This window comes from Sciurus vulgaris (assembly GCF_902686455.1).
Source record: "Sciurus vulgaris genome assembly, chromosome: 13".
NCBI classification, from domain to species: domain Eukaryota; kingdom Metazoa; phylum Chordata; class Mammalia; order Rodentia; family Sciuridae; genus Sciurus; species Sciurus vulgaris.
The window spans coordinates 50927593-50944276 of NC_136474.1; the positions used below are offsets into that span (position 1 = coordinate 50927593).

A 16684-nucleotide genomic window follows, 5' to 3' on the forward strand; every position below is an offset into this window, starting at 1 on the left:
ATCCTTTTTAAAATTACAAAATAGTTTTATCAAATATAATTCTGAATTCAAATCCCAAAATTATCTAAAATGTACAAGCAAAACTATAAAGGGTCAATACCTGTAAAAATAGGTTGTGTGTGATTTTTTTGGTAGTGTTTTTTTGTTTTTACCTTTAGCCATGTCATACTCCATAATCATTTTGAGAAAGTTGGAAATTTCCCTATCTAGTCTCTGTTGACATGCTTGTGCTTTCTAGAAAACAAAAAGAAAATTAAGACAAATCAATAAAGGATTTTCATATTACTTATGCTTAATGTTTCTATCAAAAACTTTCAGTTTTATAGATTGATACACCATTAAGTCTTAGTCCTCAGAGAAAACAGTGGGAGAAAAATTCCTTAAAAATTGAATGTAACATTTAATCAATTATAGAATAAAAATAAAATAAATATTTCTTAATTCTAAACATATTCAGCATCTCTCACGTAGATACATACAACTGTATGAACACTACTATTTTTGTTAAGCCAAAGATACATGAGGAATTAGATTTTTCTGATTTATTAACTTTTAGCAGACCTGCATAAATTCATCAAAAAATGATAACATGTATCCTTCAGGAATATATTTTGAAAACTGTTTTTATTAAAAGAAAAAAAAAATCCAGATGGTCCTACCACTTGGAAACCACCAACTGACTTTCATCCAGCAATCTAATGCATACTGCCCCCACATAATCAGATCGACAAGGACATTTTCTTATTAAGTCAACACTTATGAAAGTAAGGTAAAATCAATCACTAAAAATATTCTTAAAATTCGAAAGTTCTATTCAATTAGGTCCCCCAAAACAAAACAAATACAGAATTTTATAAGTTGTATCTCATCTTAGTACAGATTTGAAGTACAAGATGAAAGCCAATATCATTTTGAAGTTAGTTTTATATATAGTTTCCCTTTAAAGAGGTGGGAAGAATAAGCAAAAAATAATAATAATTGTAAATCTGCGGGGTAATGACAATGAAAATTTTATTCTGAGAACTTTTACCTTATAAATATTAGAATCACACTGTAGTGGGCAGAGTAATATATTTAGCCTTCTGATGCTTCCCTTCTTCCCTTCTTTGTACTCTAATTTCAACTGGCCCAAGACAAAACATTTTGCTCACCCAAAATTCAACCTACCACAGCTCAATGTACCAAGGTGACACAGGAAAGCACCCTTTTCTCCTATTTCACCTTATAAATTTTATAGTGCTTATGAAATTCAGCTCCACTGCAACAGAATTATTCATGGAACCATATTAGTGACAGGCAATGTTCTCTTTTATATTTGCATTTCTCTTTCAGAGTTCTAACAACACCTAAAAATAATTCATGTCTTTTTTTCTTTCTTGGAGCGGGGGAACCCCTATACAACACGATTTAGAATACCATAAGAACAGAATGGGTATGTCTGATAATTTTTTCAGACACCTGTGAATACAGGTTGGAGGAGGGGAAAGGTTGATCCGGAAATATGCACTGCAACCAAATGCATCATTCATGACTTACTAACAGAAAGTTGTCACTCTCACACTACACATATTTAACATTCCTGCTCATGTGCAATTCAACATGACTGTTTTTTCTTTTCTATGGTGAAAGATGGTTAGACACACAAAAGCAAGCAATGACTGTGACCCTAAACCTATAGCTCCTAAGGTTATAATTAAAAGGTAGGAAATGTCCTCCATAGCACCACATTCAAATACTTGAATTACATTTATCTTTCCTTAGTGTATCTGACAGTTAAAACAAAGTTTCTTTGAGCAATGATTTTTTTGCTTTGTTGCATGTAGTAGGTCAGCTAGAGAAGAGCCAAGTACACATAACTGTGTTGAGCTGGGCATACATGTGTCCTCTGTTCTAAACAATTTATGGCTAGTTAACTAATACTAAAAAGAACAGAGAGGTTATTAATGTAACAAAATATAACATTTTCAATTTGTTATCATTTCCCCTCAGTAGTTGCTTGTTATATTATAATATCTTACATATCTACTTATATAACGTAATGCGTATGAATGCCTTGCAGAGTCTAGCATGGTTGTCTCATTCTTGACTTCTATGCCATTCATGTTATGTCAGGGACTCTTCATTTTAATTTTTATGTATTTATTCTACATCAATGGGATCCCGCTGTGGGAAATGTTCTAATACTGAAGCTGACAGTATTTTAACTTTCCCCAAGGAATCTGGGGCAAAGCACACAGATCAAGGATCACATCCCCTGGAGGCCAGAGAAACAAAAGGTACCCCAGGTGAGCAAGGAGCCACACTGACAACACAGGTTTCCTGTTACAACCTCTGTCCACACAGACTTTAGCTGCCAGTTTTGTTAAACTACCTTGTCCTCACCTACTGTGTTGATACACAGCTCAAATTGTGTATCAACGGGGTGGTTGGCTACAGAGGAGTGGATGAGCTAAGAGAAAGGTAATTAATTCCAGACTATTTGCAATAGAAAATCCACATTTGGTTAAAAAAAGAACAGAAGCAGATTACCTCCTATCCAGCACTAATACACACACCAGTATAGGGAGTGATAGAAGACGGATGCTGCAGAACACGTTCTGTGTGATTTCATTCTCACTGAATTCTAGAACAGGAAAACTGACAATGCCTACAATGATACTGGTGTTACATCAGTATCAGCAGATTAGTGGTTGCCCGAGATGCATGTGGCAGTATTTTAACTGTCAAGACATTTAAAGTTTCTAGGACATCATCTGCATATGGAAGCACAGGAACTTTTTGAGGTGATAAAAATGTTCTATATCTTGATGATAGTAGTAGTTCCACAGGGTGCACACATTTGTTAAAATATATCAAACTGAAAATTAAAAATGAATTCTTTTTTATTGTATAAAATTATACCTCAATAATATTAATTTGAACTTTGAATAGAGTATAGAGCCCTGATAACTTTCATCTTTGAAGAAAACTGCCATAAATGCAAGCTGTAAAGCCTAGCACTCATCTGTCTTCTTAACTCCTGCCAAATCCTCTTCAAAGCATAACCCTATTTCATCTTCCCTTGCTGTCAAGCCTAACATATATTCTTTCTGACCTGGTAGCTACTGTGGTACTGGCTCTGTAATTTTCTTAATGTTTTGTTTTGCAAGAGATGTTTATAAAAACAATTAAAATGTAGAAAGAAAAAGCACTTCCTCTCCCATACCTGACTCGAGGCCTGGAGCCTGTTTTGCCCCATTCCTAGCCCCAAGGTACCAATGGCTAATTTCTCATCTTACCAGGGACACTCTAGGCCTACATGAATAGATATATGTACATCCTGCTGTTTTTCCCTTCTCAGCGTATTAGTAGCATATTTGATACACCATCTTATACCTTACCCTTTGCACTTTTTGTATCTTACTCATGTGAATATGTACCAATCTTTATCAGTCCCATGTTGGTGCACATGCATCTTTCTACACATTCAATTTTGTTAGGAATCATTTATTCTTAAATAAGGAAAGTTTTATATTACTTTTTCATTTGGTTAAAACTTAGCATTATCATCTCTTAGTTTCTTGTAATATGAATACAGTTCAGATCCTATACAATAAAGACATCCTCAACAAAACCCTCATTCTGTTAGTGCCACCTGAAGTATCCAAGAGCCTATGTCAGTACTCCCCATTAGAATTTCCTACAACGGCAGAAACACTATCTATGTTGGTAGCCACATGGGGCTACCGAGCACTTGAAATGCAGCTATTTAAAATGAAAAACTAAATTTTTAGTTTAATTTCAATTAATTTAAATGTAAACAGACATTCATGGCTGGGAACTGTTAATAGTGAAGTTCTATACCAATACTTATGCTTGACTTTCTCTTCCAATTTTTTTTATGAAATATTTGCAAGGTGCCATTAAGTCAACATTACAAGGCCAATATGTCTATGCTTTGTCTTATGTTTTTTTCCTGAAGGCCAAACCTGAAGGCAGTGAGAGTCATAGGACTAATAGAAAATGTTCTAACTTTTTGGAGTTTCTCCATTTGGGAGGAGTAAAAGGAAATCATAAAATGTGGTCTCATTTTCAGTATGAACATTCCATCCCCCCAATTCCTTATAAGTCTACTTACTAATGTTAAGGAAATACCATCAATTTTGTAATCAATTCAGATGATTATAAAGTATTCCAGTCCTACTTAAAATTAGCATACTATAGTAACATGGTCACATCAATGTTTATAGCAGCTCATTTCACAATAGCTAAGCTATGAACAATCTAGGTGCCCTTCAACAGATGAATGGATAAAGAAAATGTGGTTCATGTATACAATGGAATATTACTCAGCCATAAAGAAGGACGAAATTATGGCATTTGCCAGTAAATAGATGAAACTGGAGACTATTATATAATGCTAAGCAAAATAAACCAATCCCAAAAAACCAAAGGCCAAATGTTCTCTCTGATATGTTGATGCTAATTCATATTAAGGGGGAAGGATAGAAGTTTACTGGATTAGATGAAGGGGAATGAAACGTATGGAGTGGGGATGGGAATAAGAAAGACAATAGAATAAATTGGACATAACTTTCCTATGTTCATATACAAATACATGAACAGTGTAATTCCTCATCATGTACAACCACAAAAATGGGAAGTTATACTCCATGTATATATGACATGTCAAAATTCATTCTACTTCATGTATAACTGAAGAAAATTTAAAACTATTTAAAATTTTTTAAAAAATAAAGTATTCCAGTCCTAGAGTATTGAATTTCTTTTAGAATGTCTATACCCAACAAGAATAGATCTGTTCCTAAAACTGGCTTCCAAATTTCCTTGTAACTTAACTCAAGGATCAAAGGCATCCTGGAGGGACCATACCACAAGCTATAATTTACCACACTTCAAAGCATATGAGATTTCACCTATTCCAAAGCAGCCTCCAGATGCTGAGGCAGACTTGTGGTGTACAGAGTTAGCATGCCAACTATGTTAGAGACATGTCTATAGACTACAAACCGTGAAAGGGCTAAACACTGTCTAAAATTCTCACTGACTGCAGGTCCTATAAATACCAGAAGGCAAAAATTTCATGGTTTTGAAATTGACATATAAACCAAATATTTAAATAAGGAATACAATACAAGGTATAGTTGAGATTGATAAGCTCAAATTTTTGTAATTTGCAAAGTCCTAAAGAATAAATCTAAAAGTTTTTAATGGGCCAGGTGCAGTGGTGCTCAGCTGTAATCCTAGTTATTTGGGAGGCAGAGGTAGAGAGCTTAAAGTTCAAGGCTAGCCTCTGGGCAACTTAGCAAGACCCTATCCTCAAATTTTTAAAAGATGGGGGCGGGACTATCCAGTGACGGACCACCCCTAAATTCAATCCCCAGTACCACACACAAAAAAGTTTTTAACAGTATGCAAGTTAGTATGCTTTTATTTGATTTGTAGCTTCCATTAAAAAGGTCTTAAAATTACCATAATCTTGGAAAAGATATTGGTATGCTTTGCAAATCCTTCCAAGTTTTATCATACACCTCATACTGAGGGGAGATAAATAGGGAAGGATTTATTTTCACTTAGGGAATACCAAATAAATTTTAAAGTATTTAATACAGTTTTATCTTTTATTTGTGTAACATGATTTCGGCTCTTTTTAAGCCTTCTATTTTCCTAGTTTTAATGTTATTATTATTCTAAATGCTCTAGTTGATATTACTTCTGCAAAGTTCACTGATCTGAGAATTATGTTTATAGTTTTCACAATACACATTAGGCTTTAAACTAGAGGTACTATTGGTAGAGCAACTGTCAACAAATTCTGGAAAATGACTTCAACAAAACATGGAAGAGCTTGAATTCTCTAATGTTCCATCACAAATTTTAAGAGTCAAAATCCCTTTTATATTTAGGATTACAGGCTCATATCAATAAAACTCTGCAGGTGTTGGGAAACAGCTTCATTAAGAAACATTCGAGTTTCACAACTAATCCATTTAATTCATACTCATAAGCTTTTTTGTGTTGGGCGAGTGGTACTGGGGGTTGAACCATGGACATGCAAGGCTATACCACCAGCCCTCATTTAACCATTTAATTGATGTTATGATTAAATTTAGTAGGAAAATTCATATGCTCTGACACGATTATTTAGATTGAAATCGATCACCCTTTTGTAGTTTTAGTTCTTCCATACCCAATTCCCATTCTTTGATAAACCAGGTGCATTTAAAAGGTACAGTCAGAAAACTGATGCCCCTCCCCCCACTGCCAAAAACAAACCTATTTCAATTCAATTACATGTGCGGATATTCCTCAATGGATAAGGCATTGATGTCACTTCAGAGGAGGGCCTCTCCATTCATTATTGACACCTGACCTTACCTTTAAGCAATGACATTACAGATTACGTGGTTTTAAATGAAACTACTGACCAGGAAATGTGTCACTATGGTTGCATTATTTAAACTCTAAAATAAGCAGTGAAGTCATAAAGGGCAGCAAGTCAAGCTCTGCATGCTCCCCCTACAGGCAGCAGATTTCAAATAGAATGACAGTCCAATTACAACAATGTAAAGAGTTTAAAATAAAGATAGGTCTAGGTACAGGTCCATATCTGTACAGCATGTCTACAGAGGTATTTCATAGTACCATCCAGAGAGAGACAAAATTACCAATAGCATAAAACTAAAGAGCAATACTATTTCCACTGTTTTCAGAAGTCATAATTTCAAAATATTACCTTTTAATAAAAAGTCTTGATTAAAACCTGCATGACAGTTAGCTATAAAGGTGAGATTATATTCTGTTTACCTCTAAGGACTCCTTCAAGTCTAGAGCAGAAACGGCATCCTCCTCTTCATCATCAGTTAACTGGTCCTGGGAACAGTAGTGAGTGCTATAAGCAGAATGCTCTTCAATTGCTTCCAGCCAGTTCTGAAATAATCCAAGGATTTAAATAAAAGTGAAAGGCATTTTTACTCCTAAGAGTAGAGAGATTGCATGACAATAATATGTAAAGTACAAAATTTACAAGGAAGAAATAAATATTATAAACCAAAATTCAAATGACACCAGTCTCTTATCCATGACATATCTAGTTAAAATAATTTCCCAATATATTTTAAAATATCATCTATGTTTACATATTCACTAATATTCAAATACATTACAGAAATTAAATGAGTGGATTTTTTTTTTACTTAGAATATGTTCTCAACACTGTTGAATGTTATTACCTAATAATAGAGCCTAACCTACAACTTTACTATCTTATCAAACTATAAGAAACTAAGATCATTTTAATGTAGCCAACAATTGCCCTGAAGCCTTAACTCACTCACAATGTTACAAAGGTTACACAGCATTGATTTTACAAAAAGAATGTTTGGCCTACAGTATGTCTATTTTTTATTTTTTATTTTTTGTGAAGAACAAATATACATTTATTATATCATGATACCACATTATCTTGATATACTTTCATTACAGGCTGAAATCCACAGACTGGGTTATACTGAATGCATTTTAAGTAAGCTGCTCCCTAAGGACATGTGGAAAAGCACAATAATAAGGATAAGCTGCCTCCAAATCCAGTTCTAGGAAGTCACCTGGAGACTAAAATGCCTTTGATGGACTTTAGACAGTAATGACCTTTAGTTTCAAAGGGCCTGGGTAGCCTTATCTCATCTTATTGATATTTTCCTTGCAATATCACTTCTATATCCATTTCATTGGGGTCTAGCAAAAAACTAGACATGAGCAATTTTAATCCACGATGTGCCTAGTAGAGAGGCTTATGTGGTTGGTGATTAAATATTTGCTGAAGTGAATTTTAAAATATACATGCTTTATCCAAAAAGGTCTTATTTCTATAAGAAACAAATAGAAAATGAAAAGCTAAAGAAACTATATGTAAGAAAATTATAGGACTAGCCTCTATACCCTACTGTTGGTAATTCCAAAGCTTACAAGGGCCTCAGGTTATGACATAACGGGTAAGTCCTCCCCCTCGGACCTCTGACAGCCTCCGGCAGTGTCGCAAAATATTCAGGATCACGTGAAATCTCTTGTCAGCTTTCAAATTTGTGAATTCCTTTATGTCAGCTTCCACTATAAAATAATGTCCTTTAGTGTCCTTTGTTTCTTCATTAATAAATCTGTGATAGAGATTTCTGGTCACAGAATTCATAGATGTTTTTGGTTGATGTACAATCTTGTATTTACTAACTACTGCTTTGTTGATTTCTTTAATAACATCATTGATTTGACAATAGGTCAAGCGGGATTTCATGTACGCAGGAATACCATTGAACTCATCAATAGTTATAAACAGCATTTCTTTAACACTTCTTTGTTCTTTGGGGGGCTTCTTTGTGGGTACAGGTTCCTCAACTTTGACTGGTTCTTCAGGATCAAGATCTGACCCTTTAACCAAGTTCTGGGGTACGGTTACTTGAGGCAAATGGGAAGGAATATTTTCTTTGAAATGTACGACATCTTTATGATCTTCTTCAAGAGATTCATAGAGTTCCTTGAGAGAAGTGTTGATTTGCTCCTGATACTGAATTTCCAATTCAAATTTATTTAGAAGTTCATTTACGACAATGATCTCATCTCGTATTTTATTTAATATTGACTTCAAGGTAGGTTCCTGGCCAAGGTTTCTTAATGACAGAGTTTTTTTAATATTGCCAATCTTTTCATTGACATGAGAGCATAACTGTTCCAGCTCTGAGAAAGCCATCCTCTAAGACTCGTTGCGTAGCGAGCTGTAGATACTCCAGTCTCGGTGGGAAACCCGGTTCGCTGGAATCCAGTATGTCTATTTTTTTCTTCATTTTCTTATAAAATTACTCAGGATCAAATCTTATCATTTTATGAAATGCTGGGGCAGTCAGGGATTGGACTGTTTAAGTCTCTTTGCAGGGCCCCAGTTAACTACCCTGGAAAATAGGCTCTTTTAATTCCTTATTTATCAAAATAAATTTTTTTTAAAAAAGGTCTATTGATACTGCTTTGATTTAGAAGAATACAGAGTTTTCATTAAATGACTGTACCATGAATTTCAATCAGGAGAATTCCAATTTTCTCCTATACTACTGTTTAACTAACCACAATAGTAGTCTAAACTGTAATTAGCATCAGAATACATGGGTGCCTTCCTGTTCTGTGATTTACATACAGCATGGTTTTGGGAAATCCCTTCAATCTTACAGTCTTCAATTTCCCCACTTATAAATTAAGGGGTAGACTAAATATCATTTAACCTTTATTTCAATGTCAATAGCAGCCTCTCACATTCAAAGAATCAAAATGAAAAATTAATAGAAAATATCTACAGGTACATGTTGAAAAAGAACTAATTCATAAGCCAAATTTTCAAGGCTTCATGTAATTGCTCCCATTAAAAACTATAATCCTGGCTGGGATTGTGGTTCAGTAGCAGAGCGTTTGCCCAGCACGTGTGAGGCACTAGGTTCGATCCTCAGCACCACATACAAAACTAAATAAAATAAAGTTATTATATTAAAAAAAATTATATTCTGCTGGGCATGGTGGTGCACACCTATAATTCCAGTGGCTTGGGAGATTAAAACAGGAGGATCACGAGTTCAAAGCCAGCCTCAGCAAAAATGAGGCAATAAGCAACTCAGTGAGACCCTGTCTCTAAATAAAATACAAAATAGGGCTGGGAATGTGGCTCATTGGTTGAGCGCCCCTGAGTTTAATTCCTGGCACCAAAAAAACAGAAACCAAAAAAACAAACAAAAACTATAATCAACATCTTAGATATTAATATTGAACCTATATTTTTTATTTCTTTAAATATTGAGTTTTATGAAACATAAATGAATCCATAAAATTACCTCTCTTGATTGCTGAAGGCTATTCTTAGGAACCTTGAAGCCATGAATAGTGTCATCAAAGCATTTAATAGAGAAGAGGCAGTTATCTGTGGATTTCACCTTGTAAAGAAATCAGTAAGACAACATTCATTCATGCATTCATAAAATTTAAAGTATAAACATGACATGACTTAATGACACCCAATTGACCAATTTAAAACACTACTAAAAACTGGGGAAAATATTGATACAGTGGGAGTATCATATGCACTGTAGCTCTTCTTCATCAAATCTGTCTTTCACATTCTTAATTCCTCAAGGTAAATATTAATAGTTCATTGGGTTTGTAGCTTTAGTTTTATTCTTTCTGTTAAGTAAAACTGGGTATGTGTTTGGGTTGCAAAATCCTCTATATACCACAGTTCCAATTTCTTCTTCATATGCTCTCTTAAATGTTTTGTTTGTAATGAGTGTAAAAAATGTTTAAGCTGAATATAAAAGAATGAGTAATAGAGAAGGTGGATAAAGAAGGGAAAAAGGGAAAGAGAATAGGAGGAATTAGGAACAATTTTTTTATGTATAAAAACTAGAAAGGGAGAAGGGTATTTAAGAATGGAAAAAGGGTAGACTTCTGCTTCAAGACTGTAAGTAACCGCCCCCCTCCCTGCACAACAACAACTACAAAAGCATTTTGTAAACCCACCCCCTTAGACATACCACAAAAAGCAACCACATAAAGAAACTGTGACCAACCACTGATAGCCTGATAAGGAGCACATGCTCTTGAAGAAAAAGGAATGAGAAGCTATGGAAGTTAGTTTCTACCCACCAGGTGTTTCACCTGGCTGAGTGCAGTTCCTGTAGTTACATGAAGCAACAAGGGCACTTGTAGAACATCCAGTCTTTCTGTCTTTGTGTTTGCTGGGTAACTGCAAATACTAGAGAAAGCAGGAGAGTCCCCCAAGAGAAAGAGAGAGGATATGTCTCTATGTATTTCTATCTCATCCATGAACCATATATGCCCAGAAAAGATTCAAAGCAGCTCATACAAAAATAGCCTACCCAAACTTACACTGGAGCTGCTGTTCAAGATACTGAGGCAAGAAAATGACTTGCTAAAACAAAGGGAAAAACACTCAACAAAGAAATAACAGAATCCAAAATCTCCAGAACTTATCATTGATAATATTAAGGATGCAATCCAAAATTAGCTGACAAATGAGGAAGCAAGAAAGTAGAACACAGTCACTAAAGAAAATCTAATTAAAAAGCAGAATCTGTCAGAATGGACAATAGAGACCAAAATGTATACTTCTTTAAGACACAGAAAATAAAGATACAGATTGGCTCAAAGTAAATGGATAGATTAAGAGACATGATGCAAACAATAAGACCAGAGTGATCATATTAACATCAGACAAAATAAGATTTTGAAACAAAAAGTATTATAACAGGTAAAGATGGTTACTATATAATGTCAATTAACTAAGAAAACAATCATAAATATGAGCGTGACCCATAATAGGGCAAGAAATTTATAATTCCACAAGCATAGTTGGAGATTTTTAACATGTCTCTCAGCAACTGATATAAAAACCAGCTAAAAACTGGAAAACATCTAGATGTCATGGTGCACACTTGTAATCCTAGCAGCTCAGGAGGCTAAGGCAGGAGGACCACAAATTCAAAGCCAGCCTCAGCCAGTTAGCAAGGCCCTTAGCAACTTAGCAAGACCCTTTCTCAAAATAAAATATAAAAAGGGCTGGGAATGTAGCTCTGTGGTTAAGCACCCTGGGTTTAATTCCTCTTACCAAAACAAAACAACCATCTCCCAGCAAACAATTGGGAAATGCCAACATCACAGCACATGAGCTCCAGTTACTGTTTAAGGCAAGCAAAAAAAACTCACAGATGAGCCACAGATTTACTGATTGGGGCAAGCAAAACTTATAAATGAGCCAGAAATTTAAAATCTCTTGTAAATATGCTTAAAAAAAATAGCCAGACACAGTGGTGCACACCTGAAATCCCAACAACTTGGGAGGTTGAGGCAGGAAGATTACAAGCTGGAGACCAGCCTCAGCAACTTTACAAGACTCTGAGCACACACAAAGTATTTTTATATTTTCACACAATGAAATATTTTTCAGTCTTAAAACCCTGTTACATGCTACAACATGGATGAAAATTGAGCATATTATGCTAAGTGAAATAAGTCAGTCACCAAAATCAAATACTGTATGACTCCACTTTTATGAGGTATCTGAAGTAGTCAACCTCACAGAAATAGAAAGGGGAATAGTGCTTATCAGGGGCTAGAGAGGAGGAACAGGGAATTATTTCAATGAGTATGGAATTACAGTTTTTTGTTTCACAGCGAAGTAAATGTAGTTAAAACTACCGTATACTTAAAAATGGTTAAGAGCATAAAGTTTATGTTCTGAGCTCTTTTGCTGCAATTAAATGTTTAATTCAAAAATAAGGAATGATTGGACTGTGAGAGCTGATAACCTAGACAGTCCATCCTGGTTTGAATGAAGAGGCTGAGTGGTAACTTTGGGCAGGTGGGGTATGGCTGGAGAAGGTGGGTCACTGGAAGGGCACATCCGCCCTGTGGCCTCTTCCCCTCCTCCCCTCTCTACTTGTGACCCCATCATGAGCTGAGCAGTATTCCCCTGGGTACTTCCCCCATGATGTTCTCCCTCACCTCAGGCCCAGAACTAGAGTAAGCCATGTGCGAACTGAGACCTCACAAACTGTGAGCCCCAAATAAACTTTTCCTCCTCTAAGTTGTTTTGGTCAGGTATTTTGTTCACAGTGACAAAATACTAAAAAGTTTGTTTACACATTTTTAGAAAATGTTTCTATTATGTTCAAAAAAAAAAAAAGGAAGATTCTGACATTGATGTTGCAATATGGATGAATCTTGCGGACATTATGTTAAGTGGAATAAGCCTATCACAAAAGAATATAAACTAGAAGAATCCACTTACATGAGATATGTAGAGTAGTCAGAATCATAGAGATAGGAAGCTGAATGGAGACTGACAGGCTTGGAAGAGGGGGTGGCTGCAGGCGTTAGTGTTTAATGGATACAGCATCAGTTTGGGAAGATGAAAAGTTCTGTGATGGATGTTCACAGCAGCACAACAATGTAAATGTACTTAATGCCACTGAGCTGTACACTTAAAAATGGTTGAGTGTTGTTTTATGTGCATTGTACAATTTTGTTTTGTTTTGTTTTTGCAATACTGGGGATTGGGCTAGGGATATAGCTCAGTTGGTAGAGTGCTTGCCTCACAAGCACAAGGTCCTAGGTTCAATCCCCAGTACTGCAAGAAAAAAAAAAGAAAAAAGCAATACTGGGGATTGAACCCAGTGCTTCTTTCATCTGAAGCAAATGCTCTACCACTGAGCTACATCCCCAGTCCTGCAATTTTTATAAAAGTAATTTATAGTTATAAACATATACATAAGAAAAAAAGATCTCAAATCAATAATCTAAGCTTCTAAGGAAACCGGAAAGTGGGTAGAGCCTGCTTTATAGCAGTCACTCAGTGAATGTCCATTAGCTTGCACTGTTATATGATTCGCAGAGGTAGGCTTTAAGCAAACAGTTATACAAGAAATAAAAAGTTATAAACAAGGTGAGGCATAACATGGCTGGACATAATCAATTTCACTGAAGCTAAAGACCAAGAAGTTTAAAAAGTACAAAGGGTTAACTTTTGCAAAAAATGAGAAAAAAGGACCCTACTGAATAAAAACCTTTATTAAACAGATGAATCAAGGGCAGGAACAGAAAAGATTTCACCAATAGGAGGAGCAAAAACAGTAGATGGGTAAGATTGTAGAGGTTCACTGGCTATCTGGTCTCATGTGAAAGGAGGTTGGGGTGTGAGGGCACTGAAAGGGCCAGGCTCTTGGGTCTCCAGGTGTACTGTACTGCTAGGGCAGGGGACTAAGCTGATAATAAGCCACTCCCACCCCACCAAGGAAGGCCCACTGGTCCTGAGAGAGGTGTGACAGGCAGGCAGGCTGCTATGGTAATGCTGGCAACCCTAATGGACTTAGAGCCAGAATAAAGAAAGTATGTCTGGGCTTCAGGTCAGACAAGTCTCTAAAGAGGAAAACCTGCTTATTCTCATGGCTAGTAAAACAGCTGGAGGTGAACAGAGAGAACCTAAGATTCCTGATTTTGACATGGGCTTTCAATTCTACTTTAACCCAAAAAAACTTCTAGCATCTCGATTTACCCATACACAAAGACACCCACACCTACCAAATGTCAAAAGCTCTACATAGATGTTTTTGGATCACCCATTTTTCACATCACAATATGTGGAGATTATATACATATTTTTTTCCAAAACAGATTCCACATCTTTACTTTTTCTCAGACTAAATACATACAACTGCTTTCTAGGTCACTGCATAGAATCTCAAGATTTTACAATTTGGGGTAACCACTGGCAGAACTGATTTCATGTATGTGCAAAAGATACAAGTCTCCTCTTACCGTACATACTGCTTGAGTGAGATGCTTGCATCCCTGGCGATAAACATGATGGACTGCATCAGGCCTTCAAAATAAACATTAAATTATCAAGACAAAAGCAAGAGATAAGTGAAAAAATTTAAGGTTTCAAAATTTATATGCTGAAAGTTAACAAGTGTAAAGATTATAATACTTACTGTTTCCTATACCATGAAAGGACTCCATGTTCTAACACGACCCAGAATAATCTCCAGCCAAAAAATCTTGAACTCTAAAGGAGAAATGACAAAGATTTCCTGAGATGATACATCTAGATTGACTTAACTGATAAAAAGTAATTAAGTTCTGACAGTTTTATCTGAGTTTTTCATCCAGATAGTAGTATTGAACCGTTAAAAAATGACCAAACATGAAATGAGTTTTTCAATGTAGTAACAAAAACATAACACTCACTACAGGGTGACAGGAACAGAAGAAATGCTGTACTGGTAAAAATCAATGACGACTACAGCTTATGGTTATTGGTCAGGAATATTTATGAAAATATATCAGCAGTGGGCATCAAGGACAATTTCCTCAGTCATGAGTAAATATCTAATAGAAGAAAATTATCCTAATTTTATACAATATAAACATACATGAACATAAATAAAGGGACTGCTTGCAACTGCAAAAGAAATTATGTGTTATAAAATGTTTCATCCTAAAAAGTAATTCCAAAGGACACAGAAGTTTTTAGAACCAAAAGAATTTCATATGTGCACCCTCATATGTGTACCCTATGACAATTCAAGTATTAATTTTTCCCAAGTCCTCCATGGTTTGATGTTCATAACAAAAATAATACAGTAATTCTACAGTGAGAAAAAAGTACTCTTCCAATTCCTTAAAAGTAGTAGACCATCAACACAAAATAAAACAATACAACCAGGGAAAGCCTCTTGAAGTCCAGCAGTATAAAAATGGCTTACATTTTAAGATACAAGAATTATCAAATCACATCTACAGATGCCCCTTAACTTACAATGAAGTTATAGTCCAATGAATTAATCACGAGTTGAAAATACTATAAAGTGAAAAATATATTTAAGGCATAGGGGTATAACTCAATGGCAGAGCACTTGCCCAATATGTGCAAGGTCCTGGATTCCATCTCCAGCAACACAACACACACACACACACACACACACACACACATACATACAGGAAATATAAACTTAATATGCATAACCTACCCCAATATACAGATAAGCTAAGCCCACCTTCCATATGCTTAGAACATTTACATTAGCCTATAGTTGGGCAATATCATTTAACACAAAGTCCATCTTATAATAAAGTATTAAATATCTCATGTTCACACAGAGATAGGCATTTTGTAGTAACAATGGGATGCAAACTCAAAACATGCTGGGGACGTAGCACAGTGGCAGAGTGTCCAACATGCACAAGGTCCTGGGTTTGATCTCCAATTCCGCAAAAAAAAATTTAAAACAAAAAACAACACACGGTTTCCAAAACTGCTGACAATATGGAACCTGTATAGTCTTGGTTGCTTCCCTTCATAATCACATGGGATGACTAGCAGCTGCAGCATGTCACCATGCCCCAGCAGCCCGGGAAAAGAGCAAAATTCAAAGTATGGTTTCTACTGAACGCAAATCCTTTTCATATCATCATAAAGCTGCAAAACGGCAAATTAAACCACTGTAAATCAAGAAACAGCTGTACTTCAGAAATGATTCCAAAAAATTTCAAGAGAAATGATGGACCTAGGAATTCTTTTTTTTTTTTTTGGTAGCAGGGATTGAACCCAGGAAGCTTAACCACTGAGTCATATGCCCAGTTCCAAGACCTTTTTACATTTTATTTTGAGACAAGGTCTTGTCAGGTTGCTGAGGCTGGCTTTGAACTTGCAATCCTTCTGCCTCAGTCTCCCAAGCTGCTGGGATTACAGGCATGAGCCAAAGCTCCCAGCATCAGTTTTATGATTTAAAAAGCCATGCCAACCTACCTTCCAGAGAGGGCCTTCATATCGTTTCAATGCTTTGTAGATGACCTATTGAAAATATGTTTCATTAAAAACACATCTTCTTATTTCAAGAATCCACAAATATTTTTCTAAAAATTATTATATACTTTTAACCCATTATTACAAACCTTATTACCAATAAGAACGTGTTTCATCTCAGCACCCTGGGCAAGGTCAAGAGGTTTCTGTTCTGTGTAAAATGCAAGGAAAAGGCCATCATGAGCTCAACTGTACTATAAAGTTGATGCTGCAACTGCAACTGAACCATCTTCATTCTTCCATCAACCACACCACCCCACTTCCACCACCCCA

The 16684-nt window shown here is 35.7% G+C and overlaps 2 protein-coding genes across 5 annotated transcripts in view; both read right to left on the reverse strand.

Moving 5' to 3' along the window:
• OSBPL1A (oxysterol binding protein like 1A) overlaps positions 1-16684 on the reverse strand; it is a 200196-nt gene that overhangs the window by 127597 nt on the left and 55915 nt on the right. For 3 of the 4 annotated variants that reach the window (XM_079108736.1, XM_079108739.1, XM_079108738.1), the window contains 7 exons: positions 16501-16562; positions 16355-16399; positions 14538-14611; positions 14362-14425; positions 9864-9962; positions 6808-6930; positions 153-234 (listed from right to left, as the gene is read on the reverse strand). In XM_079108736.1, coding sequence (XP_078964862.1) covers positions 153-234; positions 6808-6930; positions 9864-9962; positions 14362-14425; positions 14538-14611; positions 16355-16399; positions 16501-16562 — 549 coding nt within the window. The remainder of the gene's footprint in view (positions 1-152; positions 235-6807; positions 6931-9863; positions 9963-14361; positions 14426-14537; positions 14612-16354; positions 16400-16500; positions 16563-16684) is intronic. The other variant, XM_079108737.1, reaches the window with a different exon arrangement.
• On the reverse strand, positions 7436-8792 carry LOC306642926 (SKA complex subunit 1-like). Its single transcript, XM_079108745.1, has one exon. The coding sequence runs from the start codon at positions 8738-8740 to the stop codon at positions 7973-7975; it is 768 nt and encodes a 255-aa protein (XP_078964871.1). The 5' UTR covers positions 8741-8792; the 3' UTR covers positions 7436-7972.